This window comes from Coturnix japonica, chromosome 1, assembly GCF_054131305.1.
Source record: "Coturnix japonica strain WE chromosome 1, WE-NBRP24, whole genome shotgun sequence".
NCBI lineage: Eukaryota > Metazoa > Chordata > Aves > Galliformes > Phasianidae > Coturnix > Coturnix japonica.
In genome coordinates, this window is record NC_140663.1 from 56,314,332 (window position 1) to 56,342,331 (window position 28,000).

The following is a 28,000-nucleotide window of genomic DNA, read 5'->3' on the forward strand; positions in this document are numbered from 1 at the left end:
CAAATAATTTCCTTTAACCTAGTGTTATTGATGTTATTACTGGAGAGTGTTGGTGGGTGCTCTGCTGATTTTTGACTAAGCCTAGATCTCCCTAAAGCTGATTGGAATTCCAGCTGCTTGTCTTTCTTTCAAAATAAGAATATCCTGTGTTCTTATCCCCTGGAAGCTGCGTGGGATAGCAAGGCCTGATGGGAGTGGAGCTGAGCCAAGAAAACAGGTATTAAGCAATGGGGAGTGATTTTCGGCTAAGCAGCTGGGCAATTTGAGGGTGGTGATGGTGGATGGAGAGTGAAGTGAAAAAGGACTAAAATAGGAGTGCAGAGTAACTAAAGCCTTGAAAAGGAAGCAAGCCAGAAAGACTTTTTGGGGGGAGAATTATGGAAAGTAACTTTGGGGACCATGAACAAGGAGAAGTCCTGCATGTTGTGTATGTGATTACCCTTGGTACTGCAGCCACCCAGCTCTCAAGAGTACTTGCTCCTGGAAAGTGTTGTCCGTGTTGGTGGACAGGCATTGCAGTCTGTGCCTGGAGGCAACTTCTAATTGGGAAGCAGAAGGCTGCCCAGAGAGGGGAGCAAGCAAGGAGTGCGGGACCGAGTCCCAGAGGGACCCCATGGGTTTTGTGTGCTGCAGTGTGGCAGTGGCAGACTCAGGGAAGTGGAATAAAGGAATGAAGGAGGTGAAAAGTAAGACAGAGGCCAACTTCCATGGTTTATGAGGCTGCAGGGGTGCATGGAGCCATGGTTTTACAGCAACTCTCTTTTTCCAAAACAAGTTTACAGGAAGTGCTATGAATAGAAATTGCTCTGCTAAGTTGCCTTCTGCTTTTTGTAAGTGCTTCTGTGATCTTCCAATTTTGCTCCTCCTCTGCTGACCTATGACCTCTTATTGCATGTGTTTACTTACAAGACAAAACTGTGGAATTGCTCTGTTTTGATAGAAGCCATAAACCAACAGCTCCTGCTGTCTCCGCACTGCTTCCATAAGGGCTTGGTGGGCTATGAGAAGAAATGCGTCATATTTATATTCTCATGGAGCACAAAAATATGCAGTAGTGAATAATTTATTTTATTGACATCTTATTTATGCGGCACAGGCATTCACACTAACATCTAGAGAGCCTAGGTTATATGTGGAAAGCATACAAATTTATTGGAGTATATATATGAAGAGTGTGGTTACATTAGAGCCAATCACCTTAATATACAGCTTAGAGTCACTGTCATTAAATATATATATATATATATATATATATGATTTAAAACAGTACATAATGCAAGAGAGGGTACTAGGTATCACAGGGATCCACTCAGAAAAGCAGGACATTCACTTTGCGTATGATAAAGAGATTGACCTTTTGGTCTGCTAATTATCTGCTTTATCTGACAGTTTCCCACAACTGAAGTTCCTGTTCTCTGGCCTGCTAGAGAGCAGGGCGGTGTGATGTTCAAGTGAATACACATGACGAGGAGCTATGCCAGTGTGACTCACTTCAGCACACTCCCTTCTTACTCATGGAGCAGCACTATCTTGGAAGAGATGTTACTCTCTCTGTCAGGGAATTTTTAAGTGCATAACTATCTAATCTGAGTAAAAAAAAAGAAAAAAGCAAAACAAAAAAAACCTGAGAAGATGAAAGAAAGGAGAGGAGAGGAGAGGAGAGGAGAGGAGAGGAGAGGAGAGGAGAGGAGAGGAGAGGAGAGGAGAGGAGAGGAGAGGAGAGGAGAGGAGAGGAGAGGAGAGGAGAGGAGAGGAGAGGAGAGGAGAGGAGAGGAGAGGAGAGGAGAGGAGAGGAGAGGAGAGGAGAGAAGAGAAGAGAAGAGAAGAGAAGAGAAGAGAAGAGAAGAGAAGAGAAGAGAAGAGAAGAGAAGAGAAGAGAAGAGAAGAGAAGAGAGAAAAAAAGAAAAGAAAAGAAAAGAAAAGAAAAGAAAAGAAAAGAAAAGAAAAGAAAAGAAAAGAAAAGAAAAGAAAAGAAAAGAAAAGAAAAGAAAAGAAAGGAAAATGAGGAGAGTAATAGGTCTGTTGGCCAGGTAATGTTTTTCTGGTCACAGTTTTCTTTGCTGAAAAAGCTCTCACTGCAGTAATAAGGAGAGAAGATATTGATCAAAACTTTATATTGGGGATTGTAAGTACTGCAATACTGGAAACTTTATACTAGTGCTGTTGAAAACAAAACGAAACAAAAAAGCAATTCTCCTGATCAGGAGACTTCTCTTTCCTGTCTGTTTTGTGGTTTCTGATATCCCTTTGAAATGTTGTACCTGAAGATTGGTAGCTGTATTTCTTTCCAGGCCGTATTGATTAACTGGCAGAATGTTTTTTTTTTTGTTTTTTTTCCAACACACTGATGATTTAAGTTCAAAAGAAGAAGAAGGATTTGCCTTCAAAAGAAGCAAGCTTAGATAACTCTGAGTTTAGAAAGAAGAGTTGCTTTTCATTCTCTGTAGGTGTCAACAGTAAAACTGAAGTCAACTCTTGAATACACTAGTGTATGTATACTTGCATTCTGTACTGGAGTCCAGTATCACCAGTCTTATAGGAAAGCAACAATAGGGGAAAACTAATCTCTTCATGTAAGTCACATAGACTTTCAGAACTGAAAGAGTTATGCAGAAAATCTCCCTGTGGGTTTTCTTTGTGGTTTTACTCTGGATCTTGGTTCTACATATGCACAGCTTTTCTCCTTTCTTTCATATATGCAATTTACATTTAGTATTTTGAACTCACTTTGGTCTTGCACTACTTTTTTTCTTTTTTATTGGATATTATGTCTGGCTAGTGACATTGCTTACTGCTGCCCATTCTGGAAAAGTATTCAGCTGGAAGAGTCTGATTCCCCATGTGTTGATTGCCACCATGACAACAGCCAGACCAATCAGATTTACTCCCAGACCAGCTTTCACCTGCAAAAACAAAATGTATTAGAACACATCAGTGATGCTTGATCAAAATTAGTTAAAACAGAAACTGAGAAGGCAAAAAAGGTAACAGTGGGCAAGGTGAAGAACCCTGATATATATTTGTATATATATATTTGTATATATATATTGAATATATTTCTATGTATTTATATGTATAGTAATAATGCATACTAATTTCTAGAACAAACAAAAAAGACCTGAGTGTTATGCATCAGAGTGAAAGTTGTAATAATATTCAGGAGTGATAGTCAGAGGCTGATGCAGCTCATCAGAAAATTGCTTAGTTTATTGCTTGAACTTTTCAATCACATAATCAGAATGGGATTTTAAACCACACATAGAAGAGTGATAACTGCATGATTGGTGATAATTGTGTGATTTAGTGTGGAACAACATGATAAAGCTGATTTCTTTTACTCTCCTGACTTCCCCAAGCACTCTACTGTTCAGTCTGCTGCTTCTGCCACTGCCACTGTGCTTGTCATAACAGGTCAGCACAAAGTCTTGTGTACTCCTGTTGTTTGATACCTCTTTGACCATTATGTTCAAAAAGGCAAAGATGAGAAATATGTATATCCTACAGCAGATATCTAACTGTCCTTAATCTGTCACCTCTGTGGCATAGCAGGAGAGTAGACAATATGACAATATTAACACCAGTACCAGGAATCATCACTATTGTAGACTGCTGTGTGTGGGTACAAGGCATAGGGATTGCATGAAGTATGGGAGGATATAACCAATCCCAGGACTCACCATATCCTTAATCTGGCAATGCCCATAACTGAAGACAATGGCATTTGGAGGATTACCCACGGGCAGCATCACCGCAAATGAGATACACATGGTGACAGGAATCAGGGTGTATAAAGGGTTGATAAGCAGGGTTTCTGACTGGAAGGAGAAGAGAAGGGTGAGAAGTTTTACTTAACTTAAAAGCCAGTCCTCATAAATAAGGTGGAAAAAACTACTCCGCTTCACATAAAGATAATAAAGCCATGAATCTCAGTTCCCCCATTTTCTACACATAAGCATGAAAGTATTTCTGTTTGCTTGTTGGGATTATGGTGTAATTCGGAGCTGGTGACCCTCAGAGGATTTCTGTTGAGATATTTAACACTGAAATAACTCCACAGTGGTTGCAGACTGCTACTGTTAGGTCATCCTTTGTCATTTTCCCTATTTGTTCCCCATGTCATTCTATGCTGTTGACATATATATATGAGGTTGACATTATGAATTTTTATATTAATTTTTTTATTTCAGCTGCTGAAGATACTGAAACCAATCTGTAAAGTCTTCCTAGCCGTGGTTAAGAAAGAACTGTAGAATCATAGAACCATTAGTGTTGGAAAAGATCTCTATTATCTTTTAGCTCAACCTTCTACCTACCACTAATTTTGCTTACTTAAACCATGTTTTGAAGTACCAAATTCACATTCCCCAAATACTCAACTACCTCTCTGGGAAGCATGTACCAGTGCCCAAGTATTGTTTTGGAGAATAAATGTTCCCTAATATCCAACCTAAACTTCCTGTGGCACAGCTTGAGGCCATTTCCTCTCATCCTATCATTATCTGGGAGAAGTCAACTCCCACCTCACTACAACCTCCTTTCAGGGAGTCATGGGGAGCTATAATGTCTCTCTTGAGCCCCCTCTGCTCCAGACTGAACAATCCCAGTTCCCTCAGTTCATAAATGACAAGTCTCTATTCATCTGGGACCTAGCTGTCTGTGGTCCATATTTGCACTGTGAGGAGGCAATACCATCAGAGCATACTTTTAGAGTCGTCTAAAGAAGTGTTCTTGCATTACAGCCTTCACTGGTGGTGAAACTTTGCATTTTAGTCTGTGTTGTTGCAGCCTTGTTCTCCTTCTAAGGAGAATAGTATTCTTAAGGCTAACTGGAGAAGGAAGCATCTCCAGGTTATTTTCAGAGTCAAAAAAGAAAGCCTGAATTAAGGTGTCAGTTCAGACTAGTGGAAGTAGATTACCACTCTAAATTTCTCTTTAGAAGAGTCTCTGTGGAGCACAGAGGTAAATTTGTATTCATAAGCCATACTAACACAATTATTTGTTTTTCATCTGACCCTATATTCATATTATTTCAGAGTTGTTCACATGATGTACTTAGGGACAATCTCATAAAATTGTTGTAGCAGGTAACCACAATTCATGTTCTACATTCTTAGTAAGAAAAGTTTCACATCACATAAAAGAAGAGAAATGAGACAGTTTTCTGGAGGTGCTATTCCAATATAGAACGAAATCTGCATCTCTTTTCTCTGCCTTTGACATCAATATACTGACTTTTTCTCTCTTCCTTACAGTAATCTCTGCTTTTGATGTTATATGATAGCATGCTTGCCAGATCACCCCCTTGAACCCATTTTCAACTGATGATATGAAATTCTTAACTTGTCTTTCCTTACATGTGGTGAGTGGGTGAGTACTAACTAATGAATAACATTTAAAATAACATTGATATTTCAAGATTTATTTAGACTTCACTTCATAGGCTTCAATTGCATGGTCACCTTGTATTTAGCCTATCTATCCCTCATGGCAGAAGCTATGGTTTTATATTGTCCTAGAGGTCTTGAATAAATTTATCAGGACTAAAGCTGCCTTTCAAGCTGCTGTTGTGAGGTTATTTTTTGTTAGGTTGTTTTTTTGGGGGTGTGGAGCTGGAGAATGAAAGATAAATTTCATGTGAATTGAGTGCCACAGATCTAACAGGAAACAACACTGCTGTTTTTTGTACTCACCATGCTGCATAAAATAGGTAGAAATATGGTTATAGTTGCTGGATTGCTAACAAACTCTGTTACCAGGGACACTAAAATGCAGGCCAGTAGAGTTACAGCCCAGTAGGGAAGGCTGCTCAGGGACAGCATTTGGCGTCCAATCCATGTAGAGAGGCCAGAGGTCTAAGGAAAAGATATAAGCACAGCAATAACTAAGTAAGATGTTTGTCAACCAGGTGATTGTTTTCTTCAGGATAGTTTGCATCAGAGAATGTCACCAGCAAGTAAACAAAAGTAAGATAAATCTTTTCTCCATTACCTTTTGTTCAGTAAACTGGATTTCCATGTAATGTCTAATAAAGAGTTGTCCATAGTACCACAGAGATACATTTGACAGTTAATAACTTGAATCTGCACTAAGGCTGATTTTTCTCCTCTCTTCAGTATATGAACTGAAGTATTATAAATTGGTAATGAAGGACTGCATAATGCTGGTAAAATGCTGAGATGAAGTTATGCAGATTAAGTTGTCTGCAGATAGGTTTCTGCAGGAGAGCTAGGAATGTATTCATAGATTGTACTGTGAGGAAATATATTCGGTACAGCCCAGAGTGTGATTTGTCTTATCAGCATGAAGAGCATGACTGTTTTTTAAATATAAGCATCCTGTGGCAGCTGAGATGTTTCCCACAAGCTGTTTAGCTGTTCATTGAGAAAGGGTCCCTCAGATGTGTCCCTCAGATCCTTTCATTTCTGCCAGCCATGTAGGAATATCTAGTTCTTCTAGAGCATCTGAAATGGAAGTAGATGGCTATGCTTACAGAACTGATTTGAGTCCTGACCATCTTTGTTAGTTAGGTATCTTTCCGTTGAGGGAGCTGGTGTACAAACTTGTAAGTTTCTGCATTGTAATCTCAATCTGGAGTGCATACATAAGGATAGAGATTCTGGTTTATTATTATTATTATTAATTTTGAAGAAAGGGAATATAATCTAAATCAGTACCTTGCATCCAGCTGCTAAAGCATAGCCACCTCCAACCAACACTACAATTTCCCAGGGCATGGTCTTCTGAAAGTCCTTCCAAGTGATGATGGGGTCCAGTGTGTTGGTGTCTGTTGACCTTTCATTATCTCCTACATCAAAATAAGTTACATGCATGATCAACACTGAACTGATCAATACTGCTAGGCACGGGGGTTGGAACTACATGATCCTTGAGGTCCCTTCCAACCCGGGTCATTCTGTGTGATTCTGTGATTCATTCTGTGAACTGGCACTTATGTAAAGATCTTTCCATATTTCACACTACTTGGTAGTAATGCAATATTCATGGGAGTAAGCTTGAGTACTGTCTATGAGAAGTGAAAAAGAGCTCAGTTTATTTCTCTGGTTATCTCAGTTTCAGAAATTGCATCATACTGATTCCAAATATCCTGACCTCTCCTTGTCTGCTGTGTTGATGTGAATAGTTATAAACCCTTCTGCTTTATGCTACAGCTTTTCAAGACACAATCTTCTCTGTTGTGAATGTGCATGTGCAAATAATCTGTAGATTACAGGATGGAGATACAATTGGATTATTTTCACAAAGGAAGGCATTCGCTCTCTCTACTGTGTCAAGAAGTTTAATAAAGTGCATTTATGCTCCTAGGCTTTAGCTGATGACACAGTTTGCTTAGATGCTTGAGTATATTATGGAAGTAAAATATAAAGGGTGTTAGTTTTCCAGTATTTTGCATGTATTTCAGTAAAAAACAAACAAACAAACACCAAACGTATCTATACACATTTGTAATTTTTACATAAAACTATGCAGGTAATTATATTTTCACAAATGATTGCTGAAAGTCTGGCACAGCAGATCAGCACTTCTGAATACCATCAAAAATGAACATTAATAATTAATCTTTATTATTGTTGGGATGACTGCAAGAGGAGCACTGCCAAAAATTACAACTGCCAGACAGTAACAACTGTTACAACAACCTTTTTTACATCTTCTTAATGAGATTATCATTTACTTCTTCCATGCAAATAAAGACTAAATTATTTACTAGAATTTATCTTCAGCCAATTTTGCAGATCTCTGCATTCTCAATATGGAACTACATCTCAATCTTTCCTCAAACTCCTTCTTAAATTTTGAAAACTCTATAAACCAGTTGGTAATCTGCTGGATAAGACCACATGAATTAAAGTAAAAGAAAACAAAAGGAGACTGATGTAAGGGGTGGTATCAGAGGAAATATCTCTACCATTCCACAATTAAAATGTATTTGTATTTTGTTTTGCAGAGACCAGAAAAAAACATAATTAAAGAAAAACATAATTAAATAAAAACATAATTTAAGAAAAATATGTCAGATTTCTTTCTTGCTACTTGTACTTTACCTTTTTCTTTTTTTCCAAAGCATGGCTTTTTTGCTGGAATGAGGAAAAGGAGGAAACCAAGAAAAACAGAAACAGTGGCATCAGTCCGGTAACCTTTCCTGAGAAAGAAGCAGTGGGGTTATCATAAAAACACACTTACAAAGCCTTTGTAAACTATCGTGTCCTAGCAGTTACAGAGTCCCAGAATTGCAACTCAGCTGGGGTTGGAAGGGAGTCTGAAGATCACCAGGTCCAACCCTGTGCTCAAGCAGTTAGAGCTGAATTTGTATTTCCACATCTGAAGTCTTAGCAACAGCCTTCTAGAAAAATATATCCTCACATCAAGGATACAAATAAGATTTTTATTCAATATAGCAATATGTATTTAGCTAACTGCAATCAGGGTCAATATTTTTTAACATTCTTGTGAAAAAAGAAATTCCTTTCTGTTTAAAAATTTATTAACTTTGATGTACAGAAAAACAATATGCTTGCTAAAAACAGTAAACAGTAAACATGTTCTTAGTAAAAGCCAAGCTTAAATGATCCTTAGAAATGAGCAGGACTGTTTTTAAATTAAACTTCTAAAACTCAGTTTGATAAAATACTTTGAGATGTGTCAAACTACAAATACCCCCAGGAAATCCCAAAAGTAAAGACCATTTTTCAGTTAAAATTAGGATAACGTATCAAAATGATCTTATGCAAAAGAAATCCAAAGAAAATGTAAATTAATTTATATAGTCTTTGGTATGTATTGTTCATTTACATTACTTAAATATATTGTTTTTCCTATATTATTTATAATCAAAACAATAACATTACTTGTTTCACTTTTCTGTCTAATATTCAACCAGAATAGATATTTTCTTGATAAACTTCATTTTCTCAAACATATGCTGTTTTGTCAAAAATGAACAGATTTTAATTTTAATTATACAATCAATATATTCCAGTGATACCATCTCTATGAATGCATTAAACTTCAGCTTCTGTACTTCCTACTTATTACATTAGAAATATGTTTTGATCTGTCTGCGTAGTTCTCTCTGCCTAACTCATAAGCAAGAACACAATTTGCTACTGTGTGAACAGCTGTAGTTTAGAAAGCAGGAATTCTAAAATTTAGAAAACATCTTCAGTTTTCACTACCTTGTTAAAAGTGGATAATAACATTTTGTAGACAAAACTTACGGCATAAAGTCAGAAGATGTAGTTGCATAAGGAACAACACTTACTTTTCAAAAAATGATGACCAGCCTGGTACAAAGCCGGGCTCACGAGTAAACCAAAGCAAGGTCATCAGGATGAAGAAAAATCCAGTCACCATCTCAGGATAGCTAGAAACAAAATCAACCAAACTAACTATACAGGTGTCAGTCTGAAAACCTGAGAGCAGATTTGAGAAGAAATAAGGAATCAGAAAAGTTTATAACAGAAGAAGTAAAAAATATAAAGAAATTAGAAAAATAATAATAATTTGAATTAAGGAATTCTGCATTTGGCTCTCAACTGTAAACCGACTAAACTCAGTAAAAATGAATTAAAAACATCATTATTTTCAACTCAATTGGTCAATGGGTAGGTGCTAAAGGAAAATATTTATAAATGCTTGTTATGTATTTGCGTCATTATCTGTTGTAATGTGGTAACAAGGTAATGCTCATGTTTCTATTCCGCTCTAAGCACTCCATATTAAATCTTTTAAAAGGTACAATAAGCATAATTATGCTTATAATGAGATATAACAATATTTTCAAATCAAAATGTAAATTCAAAGAAATATTTCTGCATGTAGTCTCGCCTAGACAGGCAAATTCCTGAGTTCTGTTTTACCTGACATTTCCTAGTTTCTTATATTCTTCATGAATTCTTCTCTCTGACATTTCTTCCCGTTTAGTTTTCTTCTTCTTGCTGACAGAACAGGTTTCCTTAAAGCTAAAGTAAATAGCACAGTAAAACTAGACAAAGGCATCAAGTGAAAGGAAAGGCTGTAATGAAATAATAATAAAGAAGAAAACAGAAAACTCCAGTTGCTATTCTTCTTGGGTAAAGGTGTGATCAGGGCAAGGCCTGATGGCAGTGGGAAGGGGAACTGTTGTTTGTGACCTTTTACTGTTCCTAGAAGTTTCCAAACCAAGAGCAAGAACACATTGCCTCTGCCACAGAAACCAAGACAGTCAGCATGTTTTCTCTTGGTGAAAAATGCCTGTATAACTGCCAGGAAATACAAGCACAAGTGCATTTAATATTTGAACATTTAATCTTGCTATATATTTATATGCAAATTAGGCAAAGGACCTAGTTTATGTAGCTAGCTTTCATGCCATAGCAAAGCCTAGGAATTCCTAATTGAAAGAACTTCTTTAGTTCACTTTAACATTTTCTTCTTATTCTTTCCCATTATGTCCCTTTGCTATGCTTTGGGCCACAGCTCTGTTTTTCTGCTCCAGCTGTAGCATCTATTAGACAGAGGTGTAGGGGGTGGGTTGAGAAACTTCTGCAGCTAAGCCAGCCTAAAATAGCTTGCAGCAGCTGTAAAATAAAGTATGTTGAGAGTGAAATGGTCTGTTTTTTAAGTTCCTGCTATTTTAATGTCTCCTTCATTGCCCCACAAGAGAGAGACCTATGCTACCACATTAGCCAAATGGTGTTTGACAAAGGTGAAATTATCTGCATAGTTTATGTACCAAAAGATGCAGGTTGACCATCTCTGATTAACAAAAATGTCACAGTTTTCATGTTCATTTTGTTTTCATTGCAAATGAGTACATATGTGTCTCTTGTTTTAAACACACTTAGCCCTCTTGTTCATGTTTAAATTTCCTTGCCAAATTCTCCCTTAGACTCCAGTAAAATTCACCATCAGTAATGTAGATCATGGAAGAGAAAAGGAATATGTTTTTTAATGGCCACTTTCATAATGACAGTTCTAATCCTAGCTCTACCTTTTTGGTAATAATTGCTTGGTGAGTCTATTCTCCACCCCCTTTGAGTTAGTCTAGTCCAAGTTAGATTAACAACATGAGGCTTCCTAGGAAGAAGAACATGCAACATGAACCTTACGGGAATTCAATAAACATTTATATATAAGCATTAACATCTGTTTCAACATGTTCTGAGTGTTGCTAGGCTTAGGAGAATGTGAAGTTCTAGCATTGTATCCACACGCTTAACATAACACAATCTTTAATGACTTTAAATGAACAAAGATTTAAGAGGTTTGGAACCAACTAGCACTTCTCAAGAAGTCAATAATGGTTCGGTCTGTGGTATTATCTACAAAAACATTAATCAGCATGAGGTCTTGGATGTGGAATTTCAGTGATTTTTATTTTAAAAAGTAGAAAGTAATTGAGGGAAGTGTTAGGGCTTGTTTCCTCTCAAGATTAAATAAATAAATAAGATTTAAACAAAATAGAAAGAAAAAAAGATTTATTTTAGCCTTTTAATTTGGAACTAAATGGCTCAGGGGACTGTCTGAAGGACATGGAAGTTATTCACCTCTAAATTACCTTCTCAAATCTACCCAAGGTCAGCTGCAAGCAGAATCGATTATCATTTTATACATTGTCATAGGTGAAATAAATTAGTGATGTCAGTTAATCTTACTCTTAAGAGTAAACTAAATTAAATTAAGGCCACTTTAATTCTGAATAAATATGTATGCAATACATTTTAATGCAGATTAACTAATCCACTCTAAATGCATATACTTTGTCAGTTTTCATTAACTTTGCTGAGTGCCTCTGCAAAGAGAATACATGATACAAATGATCTAGAAGTCAAAAAATTGTTCTTCTTTTGAAACTCAGGAGCCTGCTGGTATAAAGGGGTATTTACCTCTTAGCTTGAGAGTTCTTTTTCCCTTAAAATCAAATATATGAATGGAGTTTGTTTACTATTAACTGATCTTATATTAACTTCATCTATCTGGAGGCAGATCTGAAAAGTAAATTGTTCAATTGCCATTATTTTTTTCTATTCATCTTTTCAGTTGTACCTTTTCACAAGGACTTTTATCAAGATTTTTGGCTAATGATGAGACCCAGTTATAAGAGTTTAAATAAAAAATCAGTTGAATGCATAGAAAAGATTTCCATCAGCAATACCTAAGCACTTTACTCTTAAGCAACAATAGTGTGCACTGCTGCCTATCTGTCACAACTAAAAAATATTATTTCCTCTTGTAATTTTTTCCACCAAGAAGGAAGTTGTACCTTAGCTTGAATCATTTGAACTAGAAAAGCTCTTATGAGAACCACTCTAATGAGGTCAGTGATGCCCTGTTTTTTTAATCAATACATCTTGAATGTCTTGCACTCACTTGCAGCCCAAGAACAACCAATGCATCCATAACCAAGTAAGGACCAACATGATGAGGGAAATGGGGAAACTGAACAAAAACCAGGTTCCAAAATTCACCACTTCAGCATTTGGGTATTGGCTGTAAAGAGGAAAAAAAAAACAAAAAAAAAAACACGGTATGTGAGAGTTTAGAATGGTAAAATGACACCTCCAATATGTACAGATGCATAAACATATATTTATGTTCATATATGTCATAGCATGAAAGAAAAATGTTATCATTGTATAAATGTGACAAATATAATACTTCTTCATAGTAAAGCCATTGTCAAAAAATGACAGTCATAGACCATGCCTGAGATGAACCAGACAGAACTTCACACCTTCAAGTCCAGATGGTCTGGAGTCTCTATCCAATTTCAACAATCACTGCAATTATCAGGAATGAAATCCTGTCTCTATCTGAGTTTATTGTTCAAAGTCTTTCTAGTATCAATAGAACTGAGAATGATTTCACTCAGAATCTCTATGTCTGTCTTATTCCGGACCACAAAAATAATCACTGCAGTCTGATAGGTTCTGACAAACATATCTAATATATGCATTTGGTGGAAGTGTCAAAAAAGCATGGTCTTTGGGAGTGTTGTGAAATCCAAATTTGTGGGCTAAAGATGGATTCCTAATATAGTTATCATTGCTGCTGCCATTTCAAAAAGTCAAATGCAGGATAATTTTACAGCCATGGCAGCAGCTCTTGATCAGAATAAGGTCTGAGCCTGGTTACATATCAGTGTATGAGGAGAAATTCCATTGGCTTTCTGGCAGAGATAACATTCATGCCTTCAAGAGCTCTGGGCATATGTGACACAGGAAATACTTAGCTCAGAGTTGCTTCCCATCTTCCATGAAGCAAAGGTGTAAGGCTACATTTCTAAATGTACATATTTCTGCACTGCACATTGAACAGCACAAGTATTATCACTGATGCCTCTAGGCTCACCATGAGAACCAGCTTTCTACGAAGCCAAAAAATAACTTGAAGCAAGTTTTATGACTTCATCTTTTGCACAATTTTCTCTTTGGAACTACATGATCCTTGAGGTCCCTTCCAACCCGGGTAATTCTGTGATTCTGTGATTCTGTGATTCTGTGACTTTTAGTAAGTGTTTAATTTCTGAAGGTGCATGCTGCCTTCTTGATAATCAGTTTTTAATATCAGAAGAAGTTGCACAAGAAAAATGTTGAGAAATTTTTATTTTGCATGGGAGGAAGTATTAACTTAAGCTCCCTGTTACAATCTTTAATCATTGGCAAAAAAAACCAAACAAAAAATGTTAGAGTAGAGAAGGAAATAAAATTGTCTTTAGAAATATCATAGAATAGTTCCCTGAGATAACCCACAGGGAAAGCCATAGAGATGATATTGACCAATCACATTTTCACCCACGTCACTTACTTGTTGAAGTGCTCTAAGAATATGAGGCTAGTTGAAGTCCCTATGATGGTTGTCAGTCCTCCAATAGTTGCTGCATAGGAGATACTCAGTGAGAGGCATTTGCAGATCATGTGGTCATGTCTGGACTGATACCGGTACTTAGAGCTCAGGTCCTGTTCAGAGGGCTTAGGAGGCAGGACTAGTATCTGAGCCTGTGAGGGGATGCATTGATCAAGGGGAGCAAGAGATTAGAACAGCAGCCCACTCCCTACTTTCTCTAATGCCATGTACTAATAAGAGGGAACAGATTTTTTTTCTTCATTGGTATTAGCTGGGATCAGAACTTGAAACCTGTCTAGCAGCCTGAAAATGCCTGGTCCATGGCAGAAATATAGAATAGACAGTAATCGGACTTCTGGCCACAGTTTGGGTCAGCTCCAGTTCTGACTGGAATCTCAGCTGGATACCAAAAGACCTTTGTGGCCTGCAGAGGCAGGATGCCAGCACTGCAGCAGAAGGAATCTGTAATCCTTAAGGCTTATGAGCAGCGACCAGACAAATGCTTGGTGGACTTTTGGCACTCAGACTGGCTCAGGGCCTCTCATAAAGAATGATTCTCAGAAAATGCGTGAAACAGGCTTGGCCATGAAAGAAAAAGCCACAAAAAAATATTGTTCCAAAGGAAGTTTTCTTAACAGTGACAGAAAAGGCTCCTTGCTACTAAATCAAGCAGTTATGTTGTAAAGGTAGAGAAAATCAGAGCACTTTACATGCAACTGAGGGTTTAATTTACAGTCAGGTAAAATGTATTAAGAGAGTCAAATAGATCTGTTAAATCATTAATTTGGATTTAAGTTTATGTCATAAAATCAGTTGTGCTGTAAATCATGCTTGTCATCCTTGTCAGAGTTCTCTGGTTCACATCACTGTAGGTTAAAAGTGAGGAGAGTGTGCTACCCATAAAATAATCAGTGAATGCAAATGGGAAATGGGTGCAAGAGGAAATTAAATACGAGGAGTAGTGCATTAGACTTCAGTTTAGAAACATGCACTTAGATTCATTAGAACTGCTAATGCAGATGCATGTGTTGATTTTAGTCTAATCTTTCCTAAACATTAACTTACGCAATTTAGGAATTACATAACTATGGTAGAAGAAAAAACAGTTACTCCTTGGACACACTGAGGAAAAGTAGAAATACTGCAGTTGTCTAACGTAGTAGAGGATTTTGATGGAGAATATTTGGCAGTATAAAAAGGAGATGGATACTAAGACTGCCAAACCTACTGACTGAACAATGAAATGATCCATGTCTGCTGTTAGTTTAGTTCTGAGTAGAACATTGTGAGTCAAGGATTGATTATTTTCTTTTTGCTGCACTATTTTCCAGGAAGGCTTTGCTGAAGTCAAGTGGGTAGAAGAGTGAAATAAGAAGTGAAACTTGTGGTCATGTTACTGAGTATAAAGCTACATGAATTTTACAAGCCATTCAGAAATGTCTTATTGGAAGATGACTGTACTAATATATCTGTGATGGTGGGATTCTAAATGGGAGCAAGAATTAGCATAGAGTTAAAAAGTAACCACTGTTAAGATGATGGAGAATTATTTCATTAAAAGCAGCTTAAAAGGAGTAAAAATGTAGTAGTGATAAACAGGAGATACTCTTCTGTCCCTTTCTTCACCCTCCATTTCTAGCATCTCCTTACCTGAGGTAGGTGCTGCCCATTGGATTTCATCGTTCCAATTGGGTTGGCTATCATATGCACACTATTCATAGTCTGTAAAGAGGCAAATACCTTTAGATTAGCTAGGGGCACTTAGGTTAGGACTGATATTGCTTTATAAAACTCATGGCCTGTGGGCTTTCAAAACAAACAAACAAATGAAAACAAAACAAAGCAAAACCACCAAATCTTTAGCTATAAACTATACTGGAAAAAACATGAAATTATTATTTGTTAATACTGTTTTTATTTTCAAGTGATGTTAATATTCAGAATATATATCAGTTTTTCCCTCTGCCATGTAGCAGAATCTAACAGTGCCCTTGCTAAAGACTCTGCCTTTGTAAGATGTGTAGTTCAAATAAACCAAGGCATCTCAACTGCAGGACTTGATGGTAACTGGGCAAAAAAAGTCCTTACCTGAACTTGCTAAAAACTGAGACTCTGGATGGAATTATTAGTTTACTGACTGGATCCTTGGCAGTACTTGAAACAAACCCTATGGCATTAATGCTTCCCATTGTGATTTGTGCAAGGCGGCTGGTAGGTTAAATGCAAAGCAGGACATTCTGTGCTACGCATTCTCTAACAGCAATCGCTTCTTGTTTGAAATAAAGTAAGGAGTTGTTGTAGTGCTGTGTGGGCTGTGTTCTGATGGTATTAGCAAATAGTGTAGCTCAGAAGATACAGGTACTACCTATGACAATACCTTTGAATGCATCAAGGAGCTGAAGTCAGTAGTAGTAGCACTAAAAAGAAAGAAAGGAAAATGTACTTTAAAAAGTTCTGTTCACCCAGCTCCCTCAAAAGGCACGAATCCTGAGAAGCAACAGCTACAAGAGATTTAATGCCTATTAAAATGGTAAAGAATACCAATTATTAGTATCTCTTTTGTGGTATCTTGGGTAGATACATGGGAACAATTATTATGTTCCATAGGACTCTAGCCTAGTAGAAAGACAGTTCCACTTCAATCCAGGAGAGTTGTATGTATTCACAGTAGCATATACTCTATTCTAGGAATGGACTCCATTCTCCAGGAAGTGAATTACCAGTTAAGCCAACGCTACCTCTATCTTGTTCTAGTCAAATTCTTCCTCCATCAGCCTCTTGAATGCTTTTTATGAGCACTGTCCTGTGCCACACTAAAGCTTTCACTAAGATCTGTCATGGGTAGCATGTGATCCATGCAAACAAAACAGCAAGCTTTAACTTTGCCATTGAAATCAGATTTAATTTCAGAACATGGGCTACTTCTCTCTCCCCAGTAAATTTCAGGATTATTTTTTTTTTTCAACTAATACTGTTTTAATAATAGTTCTGCTATGAAATATTTCTCACATATTTTTCAGTAAGTCTTAAAGAAATTAATGGCATAATACCAAACTGAAAGGTTTCTTTTATACTGAAGAAAATATGTCTGGGATAAAAAGAGTGAATGTAAAGACAGAATATTAGAAAACTCATTAGTTTTCAGGATAATAAGAAAGCTATTTAGAACTTGCAGGCTAACTTAAAGTTGTCAACATGAGCTATTTGAATGATAATGTTTTAAAGAAAATCTTAAATGGTGTAACCAGAGCTTATTTCTCTTTCATTTTGTACTCTTGTGAATAAAATAGAAGCTGCTCATGGAGAAACTGCATATTTTAACACCATACCTTTTAAGAAGACACTTCTCAGAATTTAGCCTGTATTGTAGTTGGAGGACAAGAACTTTGTATAGACTCCTGTGTATCTGACTGGTTTATCTGATAACTCAAAGTTGAAAATTAGTCCTTTCCTTTATCTGTTATTATTTTACTGAAAGTAGAGGCCTGGTTGAAACTATTTCAAACTTCTGAAGAAGTTTGGCTGTATTCAAATAAGTCTTACACATTTTTTTTTCCCTCTGCCATCATCTGTTTCTTGAATACTTGTGGCAGTTAAAGCTTCCCTCAAGTATCTTCTGTAAGTGGTCATTTTCTTCACTTTATAATGGTAATAAAAAATAAAAATATAATTAAAAAAAAAGAAAGTAAAAAGAAAAAAAAAAAAAAAGAATCCCAGCAAACTTTAATGAGATCCAGACAATTACATCAATCCCATCTCTCATATCAGCCTTCTTTGTCAGTTACATCTAAAGCAATCAAATTATAAGCTTTTGCATGCCCTTCCTGCTCTATTCCTCAGTTCATTTCATTGCAACCTGTGTAGGGCTCAAATCTCCAGTCGTACAGGGTTCATTCTTACTCCTCATTGATGAAGATAAGCTCCAGTGAAGGTTGCTCATGCTTTTCGTTGAGACCTGTAAAGAAGGAACAGGAAGCAGTTCTTTTGGTAAGAACTGATCTGAGTGTCTGGGTGACTGAACTTGGAGGAGCTATTGCAAACAAAAAGCTGGTCTGAGCCTTCTTAGTTACTCTGTGACACTTACACAGCATTTTGTTGCGTTGTATTGTCCCCAGAGCATGCCTCTTACAATTAAGATATTATTATCATGTCTATGTGACGTAAGGCCTCGATGCAGGAATTTAAGTAAGGTTAGATGACGTCATTGTTCAGCCTGGAATATGTGAATTGAAAGAAACTGGTGATTTTTTCCTTCCCAAATTCTTTCTTTCTGGGATCTTTTCAGAAGATCTCTGAACTGGGCAGCTTGGAAGTGCAGGAGTAGAAAGGGATAGTCAAAGAGCATGTGTTTGGGCCTTTGCTACATTTCAAGGCAAAATTGTCTTTCATTTTTGAAAGAAATATCACCATGCAAAAAGAAAAAGAATGGACTGATATCTTTGGCAGTACAAATCAAACAGCTCTGACCTGGGTAGCATTTAAATAATATATATCAATGATTCTGGTCACTGATAAATAAGAAAAAGAAGTGGCCCATATTGGTAAATACCTTTTGGCTTGTTTTCTTCAATAATAGTGCTGCCTGCGGTACTGATGACATCGCACTCCTCCTCAGCATTCACAAGTTCCTGGAGCACTGCCTCCACAATTGGCATCACCATGGCTGTGGTGGATGTGTTGGAAAGCCACATGGAAAGCACCGTGGTGCAACACATAAAGCAAAGAAGCAACCTGGAGTGTAACACAGTGAGACTTTGAGGCACCTTCACAAATACTAAAGGCTTTCTTATCTAACATTATTAGTCAAATGGTAAGCATATAGGATCTTTTCTTTTTTCTTGGTGCCAAAATACTACTGTGTGCATAGATTAAATGCTGCCTTGTGTTAAGAATTGTCATAAGATCATATATCACTGAAAACCCTTTGCTTCTCCCCTTGGAAACCAGCATGTGACATGAAAAACAGTGATTTCCAGTGCATTCAGGGATACCTTAAAAATTACTTTATGACTGCTAAATAGACAAAGAGGGAACAGAGAGATCAGGAACAAAGAATCAACAGAAAATAGAAAGTAATCAGTCGAAGAGGAGGAGGTGGCAGAAAGATTGCTGAGAATGTTTGAAAGCTTTCAAATTCTAACAGGGATAGTGGGTAGGAACAGTTGCCCCAAACCCAGCTAAGTTTTGCCTGTGGATAGGGAAGCCTGAGTTATTTGCTTTTACAAGCTGTCTCTATTGACTTCAGACTACCCTGAAGTCTGAAGATGCACTCACATGCCTGGCTTTGCTCCAGCCATCATGACCATTCGCAGAGCAATACGTTTATGGAGATTCCATTTTTCTACAGAAGCTGCCACACAAATGACACCCATGAGTAGCAAAGTTGTGTTCTTGAAATATTCAGCAGCCACCTGCATTAAGAACATGGGGAAAGAACCAGTTAAAAAACACGGTAAGTAGCCTACTTAGAGATCATGCTGAAGAGTAAGAAATATTGTGAGTTTCCACACCCCCACATGGAGAATCACAGCCAGGAAAACTGAAGAATTCAGAAGTCATAATGCTTTCTGTAATCTCTTTCATTTGCTACTTATAAATAATAGAGTTCCATATTCACTTGTTTGTAGATTTCTCAGCTTTGAAGAGATTGAGTGAAATCTTACTTCTTTACACAGGATGTTTACTGCCTGGAGTTAACTATACTCCACGAGGCACAAATTGAAACAGCCACAAAATTCTGCTCTGACAGCTCCTTATTTATGTGCTTCATTTGCTTTTTGGTATGGAAGTATCATTGTCTGCCTTGTTTACATTTCTTATGTCATGTTCAACTGTTAGGCATATCATGCATCTCTGGAACCTGTGGCTTCAGAAAAAAAAAAAAAAAAGAAGAAGAAAAGCTATTTAGGGACATGCTCTGTGGATACAAAGAAGAAAGGTTGTGATATTGCTGTGATGATGGTCTGCAGATACTGCGCCAGAACTTTCCAGAGTGGAAATCCGCCTGCATTGTGTTAGAGAAAGAAGGCAAAATTTCAAATAAAGAGAACTTCAATCTGGAAGGGATGAGCAAAAAACAACAGCTGGTTTAAGAAAATATTCAGAAACAATGCAGGAAAAACTCCAAAGCAAAGTTCTTGAATGTGGGAATTGTTATATCACGAGAAGATACTCTGTGAAGTGACTGCAAAAATAACAAAAATAAAAATTTTTTTTAAAAAAAGCACTTTTTTGTGAAAACAAACAAAACAGGAGAAAATAAAATTTATAAATGAGTGTTTGGAATATATCTGAATATTTCATTTTATTTAAACAAAATTCTTCATGAGTTATGTCTGCAATTTTTTTCTTAAACACGGACTCTTCGGTTTAAAACTTGCTGTAAACAAATGTAGTCTCTACCATTTTAAAACAATTAAAACAGTATTTCTTCCATCTTCCTCCATTATTCTTACACTTTTCGATAAAAATATACAACTGACACTAATGTTATTTTGTGCATGCTGCAGTAAGTGTTAAGGATATAGTTACATTTATTTAATGAATACCCACAGTGCCCTTAATAGACTTGGCCATCATGATTGTGTGCCAAAGCTTTTAAATATCACTTTTTTTTTTTTTTTTCTTTCTTCTACTGGTTTCTTTCTCATTAACTTTATTTTCCTAATACTTTGTTCAAAAAATGTTGAACTGAATGAAAGGAATCTACCAAACCAGCAGCACAAAGAATCTGTTGTTTTGCTTTACCCCTTTCACAGCCAATTTTGAGAAACAAGTGAATATTAAGGTTCTTATTAATAAATACATACACACATCCAGACTCATGCTCCCAAGACCCTGTGAGTGAAGTGTGGTTTAAACTGCAAGGTATAAGCCCCAGTTTCTATGGCACTTCAGAGCAGCAGACTGGAAATACTGCAGCACCATCAGCTTTGCTTATTTTAATAAATAGGATTTCACTTCTGTTCCTAAAGTAAATAATACATTCTCTGCAGTAATCCCAATGTCATTTAATTTGATATTACATTGAATTTGTGAGGCTGCCCCTACCTTTTCTTTCTCTGATATGCTGCAGTGTTTTGTGATGAAAAAGCATAACTACTTTACCTTTACATTAAGATGATCATGAAAATATTGAAACATGCAAATGGGGAAATGTACCTGTTTATATTATACAGTTGTTGCAACACTGGAAGGAATAAAAGAGGTCATAAAGCTCTTGTTTTAAGTTTGGTTCCAGACGTTTATGAGTATGCACATTGCCAGACTGTGATAGAAGTTCAACCAACCTTATGGTTGATGTATATTCTTCTGTGCTACCTGTATTTCTGTATTTCTTATTCTTATAAACTAAGTGTGATTGATGATGCTTCACTCCAAAAAAAAAAAAAAAAAAAAAAAAAAAAGAAGGGAGATGGAAAAATGTAAGGAATAAAAGCTGCAGATGAAATTGAAGGAATTCTTGGCATATCATGAAAGAGAATGACATTCAAGAGAAACTCAGTTAAGCAAGTTAAGAATGCATCAAAGAGACTTTTTGTACCTCTACTCCTTTTCCTTAGAACTGATGGCTTCAAGGCAGTATTAGAATTATTGGTTGGAAAAAGTTCTAGTATGGTAATACTTTTTAATATATGCAGCCTCATACCTTGTACATCATCTATAGGCACTGTAATGGATTTCCCAGAGAAGCTGTGTCAATGCCCCATTCCTGAAAATGTTCAAGACCATGTCGGAAGGGATCCTGGGTAACCAGAACTAATACCCAACTTAGTGATTGAGAACTCTGCCCGCGCTGGGGAGTTGGAACGAGATGATCTTTGAGGTCCCTTCCAACACAAGCCATGTTTTGATTCTCTGATTCTGTAAGGCTTATTGATTTTCCATCCATCATTAGAAGTAAACCTTCCAGTTGGTCCCATAAGTGCTGTTTGGAGGAAGTGAAAGGTTGAATCATGGTGCAGTATGTGTTAGGAAGTGCTGATGATGCAGTAGCTGATAGAATGGACACTTCTTTGGCTACCATGTCCTTTCCTATGTTTAGCTTTCAGTACAAGAAGGGGCTCGTTGGCCCAAGTTACACAATGTAAGATGCATGTTTTCTCCTCCCAGACTCATTGTTGCTAGTCCACTAAAATTTGTTTTATTTGAATATTTAACTGAGATTCAAAAGATGAGATGACAAAAATGTTCACAGTGGTCTTACCTCACTGGACTTCATGACTCCAAAAAGTGGGTATAGGAAAGCAGGAATTAAGGCTGCTGCACCAAGCGGTACTGCTTCAGATACCCAGTATACAGCTGTCACAATCAACACGTAAGCACATGAGGCTTCCTGTATGGAGAAAACACCATTGTTAAATGTTGCTGTCATACCACCTTCTGTAAAAGCCTCTGTGAATATTTTCACAGGACTCACCAGGCTGAGGGTGCCTGAACTACAAGGATCATAGAATCATAGAATGGCTGGACCATAAAGCCCATGTAGTTCCATGGGCAGGGCTACCATCTCCAAGATCAAATTACCTAGGACACATCCAAACTGACCTTGAATGTCTCCATGGATGAGCCATCCACATCTCTGGGCAGCCTGTGTCAGCACCTCAGAACTCAACAAGGCTCCTAAGAATCTCCTAAAGCAAAGCTGATTGGGTGTGAAATCTGAGATACAAACTGATGATGTTGCCAACAAAAATCTTGGCACATAAGCTAGGGCAAAATCTTTGGGTAATCTTATTTATCAGCAAAATCATGGTTCCAAGTTCACTGATGAATTTCTTTGATTTAAATAACCCAAAATGTACCAAAAATTTCTCCATGACTTCTCAGGTTGGGCTGATGGAGCTGGTATGTCTACCTGGCTTTTCTCCCAACACTGGGCAAGCGTGGGAACAAGGAGTTTTCAGAGTGATGCAAGAGCATTCACATTTGCTGTAAAATAGGGAAAGCTACACAGTGGTTCTTTTGGAAAATACTCAGTTAATGGTATTTTCTCAGGTAATCAGATAATTGTCCCTGATGTATGAAGAATCCCATTCAGCTGTTCCATTTCTTCTATTTTTTGTTTTTAAATTTAATACAACATATGGTAATAACAAGCAGAACACGACCCAGAGAAAAGCTCAAGATGTATTACCACGTATCATTTCTTTTACTTGCTTAAAAACTGCAGCCAAGCTTACTCAGAAACATGGATTCAAGTTATCTATCAGAGCTTGTTCTCACTCCTATTTCAGAAAAGTATAACATTTAATAGTTCTAATTCAAGCAACTAGAGCCTGAAAAATAACAAGAGAAAGAAAAGAAAAAAAAAAAAAGAAAAAGAAAATGAGATATCAAGAAATATAATTTTCTTGAATCAGATGAAGCCAATGATTTTTGAGACTGTTGAGAGTATCTGAAATGCTGCTGGACAAGTTAACAAATTTGCTCTGAAGTGTTTCTTTTTGGGTAGAAAAGTATGTTTGAAATTCTGCAGCACACAAAAACATGCATATTCCTCTCCTTTACTCATTATAGGAGAGTGTTTTATGTTTTAAGATAGACAAAACAGGTTCCACTAGTCCTCTCTGATCACATATCACATTAAAGGATTTTGCTGCAAATGTAGCTTCATTGTTAGCAAGATCAAACACTGTAAGGTAGGCTAGAAAGTACTGGGTTATAATGGATAAGGGAGATTTTGTTTTAGTAAAATATTTATGGATTATGATGAACGCATTTTTTAAAATAGAGTTGGTATACTGAAAGACTGCTTTTTAGGCTGTAGCAGTTTGAAGTGACCCCTCATTAAAAAAACAACAAGCCAAAGTTTTTGAATTAATATGGAAGTGAAGTGAAGGGGATTAGAGATTTTAGTAATCTCTATTCTAAAGACAGAACAGTTTTAGGTGTGAATCACAGTACTGATTGACGGGCTCATAAACATTAGCCAACTTGTGCTTGGTCATTTTTAACCGCATTCAGCCCATGGTTGATATTCCACAGAGAGCAAAGGATAGGGTTCTTTTACTGACCAAGTGACTATTTTATATATATATATATATATATATATATATATATATATATATATATATGTATAAAATATGTATTATTTATATATATATATATATATATAAAAAATATATATATATATTTTCTTTTAATAATTAATTTCTGCTAACAAGCTTCTTTCTTTATATGGGCTTCATGATGTCCAGCAGTATTAAAGACAAAACTCTTGTGAATGAAACAGCGCTAATTTTTATTCTAAAGTGGAGCAGATATAAAAAAATTTAGAGATATATTTTGACAAAATTCTTAATAATCCTTTCATACTAACCTGACCCCAAACTTTTTTCTGCTTCCAAAAATATCTTTCTCTGGAATTTCTTTGAGCACAGGGAGTTATTTTATATTGTCTGTATGTGTGTAGCAATAGAGTAATAATAGTGGAAATGAGATAGGACATAGGGAAGACACATCTCTATCAAAAATTAACTGGGACAGGTGCTGAATCTTTGTGGTACTTATTTCCTGCTATTGTTATTTATTCTCTCAGTGCTCTAAACCAGCTCTTTTGAAAAAATAACTAAATTATTATCTTCTATTGAATTGAATTCAACTTATGTATTTTTTTTAAAGGTTACCACAGCTAATAAACAATGTATTGAAATAATGTCTATGTAATTTAATTTTTTTTCACTCTTTTTACTTCTTTTGTACTGGTGAAAATAAATGTTATATATACCTGAGAAAGGAATTAAACAGGAAATAGGAAAATACAATGCTGTGAGCTTTTATGTGATGGCTGGGGGGCTACCACCTCCATTCAGTCTGCATCTTACAGGCAAAGAAGACCAAAAAGAATGACTTGGCTGAAACTTCCATAATATGGATAACACACACAACTTTTGTGGCTAAACAATCTGAGGATCTCAGAATATTTATTAACAATAAACTCCGGATTCAAGATTTGCCCATATAAGAATTTGCAATGCGTATTTTGCACTTTGGTATGTGGTTAAGCTATGCAAAGTAGTGACAGTTCAGTCTCTGGTCTGCTATCTTTTTGCTGACAGGGTCACAGTGTAATTACCTCCCTTCAGAGGTTGTACAGAAAAAATAAAGGTAAATGACAATATGCCATCCGTAGCTGTTCAGAGAATGTTCTGTGCATCAGGGTTTATCCCACTGATGTAGAGAGTCAAGGTGTCAGCATCACCTGATGCTTCGTGTTTCACAGCTTACAGTATTTTGAGGAACCATCAGTGGTCTTTAGTTGGGCTTACTGCAACCATAGTACCCAAGGCCTCAGGAGACAATATCTAGTACTGACTCTGTTTATGTAGCACGCTTAATGGTATTACCAGTGGCTTGATGAAAAAACGTATGGATAAGGATGAAAAAATATGGTAGAAATAGTTACCATTAACAGCAAAGGAGATTAAGACAGTGAAAAAATATCACTGCCTGGAAAACAGGCTGTTTTTTTCTGTATTTTTCATGGTCTGGAAAGTATCTGTGAGTGTCTTCAGGTATCAACTTTGGGAAGAATTCAAACAAATTTCCACACTTTCTGCCCAATTATTAATTATCAGAAAATGATAAAAATAATTAAACAACAACAACAAAAAACACCTGTGGACATTATTTTATTATTGTAAACCTTATCTACAAAGAGTTCTGAGTCCTCATGCTCCTTTTGATGTCCCTTGACACAACATGTATAACACTACCCCATTTCCAGAGTTGTACTATGACCAAAGAGGCTGTAAACTGATTCCTTGCAGAAACACAAACATAATTCACCTAGTAATTCTGCTCTCTATGAGACTGAAAGCTACTGTAATTGTCTGATAAGTGAAAATATAAGAAAATCATCAGGAGGCAAATTTAATCTTCAGATTTAAGAAGTAATCTTAGCCACTGTTGTAACAAAGTAAATACTAGCTGAAAGCACTTGAATAGTATCCTGTCAATTAAATTTATTAAATATAGATGTTTTCTTAATGGCGTTATAAATATTTGTCCAGCTCTGGGCCAGATTTACAGCTATGCTTTCCCATCTGCAGTCATTCCCTCATATGCAAAATGAATGCAAAATATCATCTGATGACTTTTCATGTCACTTTGCAGTAAAGAAACACTATGAGGTGTAGAATAATACTGCAGTGGAACACATGCAGTATAAGAGCAGTTTTTGTTTCAAAACCATACCATACCACTACAAATTCCTTGGTTATTAGAGAATTTACTTCCTCTGAGTCTGGTAGTGAGCAAGCACAGGTAACAAATCTCAGTGCAGTGAATCTCGTGTTGCCTAAGAGAAGGTCTCCGGGGATATGGAACATGCTGCTGTTTCAGTGCCATACAAGCATGTCACAGAAAATCTGTTCTTTATGTTGCCCTTTCAGTGGTACTAAGAGAGATGAAACCCTCTGAAAAAAAGGACTTTGTAAAAAGGTGGGCCTTACTGTTCTCTGAAGAAAGCTCAATTTCTTGTCATTCATTCACACTCAAGTCACAAAAGATGGAGAACAACTATAAGAGAGCAGCTGTTTTCAAAGCAGGAGAACTCCTTCAAACTGTAAAATACAGTTCACCGGTGTAGAAGCATTATCTTTTCTGTGAATCCTGTTTTTTCTTTCCAAACAAAAACCTTCAGCTTTCTAATCCTTTGAATTGTTATTTGATAACAGTAGTAGTATTCATAAATCCTGTAGTGCTATAAAGAAGAATTAATCTTAAACAGGGTAAAAGAAAGGATGGAAATTGCTGCACCGTTCAGCCAGATTTATGTCTAGCACTGTGAAAGCCACAGCTGCAGAATTTTTAAAACACTGCAAATGCTGGCAAGTTGAACATCACCATTTCTATATGGTAGGAGTGCACTACTATTTTGTGCTTGACCATGGCAGAGATATACATGAAGAAAAGTTAAGCAGGGTTATTCATTCCCATTGCCTTGCTTATGTGTTAAGCAAATACTCCCTCCTTTGTGTGGTAGTGGATACTTCTGAGCTATCATTTATTAGCCAATGCCAGAACTGCAACATGTCAGTAGAGGTACCTACGCTTGCTTTCTAGTAGCAGATGTCATGTGTTGTCCTGCTGAGTCCTAGCTCCCAGTTCACTTGAACATCTGAACTGCATGCACCAAATAGAAAGTTATTCCATTAATATTTGATATTAAAAACTAAAGACACTCCAAGTATTCTTTTTAAATACCTCTCCCTCATACACACCACTGAAGAAACAGTACAGATGCAATATATCTGTCTTAAAATAAGTCTTCACCTAGTACTTCATCTCTGCTTGTGACACTGCTCATAGTAGCTCTGGTTGTTATTGTGATGACTGTCCAACAACTTTCACTCCTTCAAATCTGAGTCCTTGATATTTCAAAGAGCAATGGTTTTCTTTAGATTCTTGCCTCTCTTTTTGGCTACCATTGTCTTATCCAGCGAGAGTGCCTACAGTACTCAGAGGTTTTGTAAAAAAAGAAAATGAAAATGTACTTACGCTGCAGGGGTACAGAAGTGGCAGAGGAAGCAGCAGAAGTGGAATGAGAACAACAAGCAAGAGGTTTCTGGATCGAAGAATCTCCTTCACTACTGCCATGCCCTTTACTTTCTGGTGATTTCCTTGGATTTCTTCCTGGGTTCTTTAGATTGTCTAGTTTCCACTCCTTCACCTTTGCCTGTATTTCACTGAAAGGTCTCTCTCTGCCTCGTTTCCAATTTTTACACAGCTACCTCAGATAGCTTCTGTAATTTGCTTATTCTTCAGTCTGTTGTTTTGAAGAGAAACACTAATGATTTTTCTGTTAAAAAGGCATTCAGTTTTTGTAGGGCTCACCAGTACATCCAAATGACATTCACACCATAACACGATGTTTGCAAGTTGGGTCATAATGATCATTCAACATTTTCTCTTTTTCTTTCGGAGTCACAGTGATGACCGCACTCCATCCTTATCCCCATAGTCTGAAAGACTCTTTTCTTCCATCACCTGATTTTCAGCAAAGTAATTTTTGTTTTCATAAGCTGGGTGAGATATCTTCTGGTGTGCTGCTTTTTTTTTTCCCTGTTAGCTAGTCTGGATTTTTCAAATATAGGTTTCCTTTCTTTTGGAAAATTCGTAATACTAAAAAAATTATTGTTTGCTTCACAGA

General features: G+C 36.7%; 1 protein-coding gene and 1 long non-coding RNA gene across 4 annotated transcripts; one reads left to right on the forward strand and one right to left on the reverse strand.

Annotated features, from left to right (window-relative positions):
- Positions 1 to 2,623: 2,623 nt before the first annotated feature.
- Positions 2,624 to 28,000, reverse strand: SLC13A4 (solute carrier family 13 member 4). 2 transcript variants are annotated; one of them, XM_015866446.3, is made up of 16 exons: positions 27,349 to 28,000; positions 22,052 to 22,180; positions 19,120 to 19,256; positions 18,395 to 18,576; positions 17,746 to 17,800; positions 16,223 to 16,262; positions 15,496 to 15,567; positions 13,807 to 13,997; positions 12,370 to 12,489; positions 9,879 to 9,980; positions 9,281 to 9,382; positions 8,064 to 8,161; positions 6,675 to 6,805; positions 5,691 to 5,852; positions 3,678 to 3,815; positions 2,624 to 2,903 (listed from the first exon to the last, which is right to left on the reverse strand). In XM_015866446.3, exons 1-16 carry the CDS (start codon positions 27,445 to 27,447, stop codon positions 2,766 to 2,768), a joined length of 1,896 nt encoding a protein of 631 aa, XP_015721932.1. In that variant the 5' UTR covers positions 27,448 to 28,000; the 3' UTR covers positions 2,624 to 2,765. The 2 variants fall into 2 exon arrangements, with proteins under 2 accessions (XP_015721932.1, XP_085397255.1); XM_085541129.1 differs by lacking the exons at positions 18,395 to 18,576; positions 19,120 to 19,256; positions 22,052 to 22,180; positions 27,349 to 28,000 and having other exon boundaries at positions 17,702 to 17,795.
- LOC146762432 (uncharacterized) lies at positions 5,251 to 20,053 on the forward strand. 2 transcript variants are annotated; one of them, XR_014943823.1, is made up of 4 exons: positions 5,253 to 5,367; positions 18,422 to 18,655; positions 19,193 to 19,297; positions 19,684 to 20,053. It is a non-coding gene; the product is annotated as an uncharacterized LOC146762432 (long non-coding RNA). The 2 variants fall into 2 exon arrangements; XR_014943825.1 differs by lacking the exon at positions 18,422 to 18,655 and having other exon boundaries at positions 5,251 to 5,367.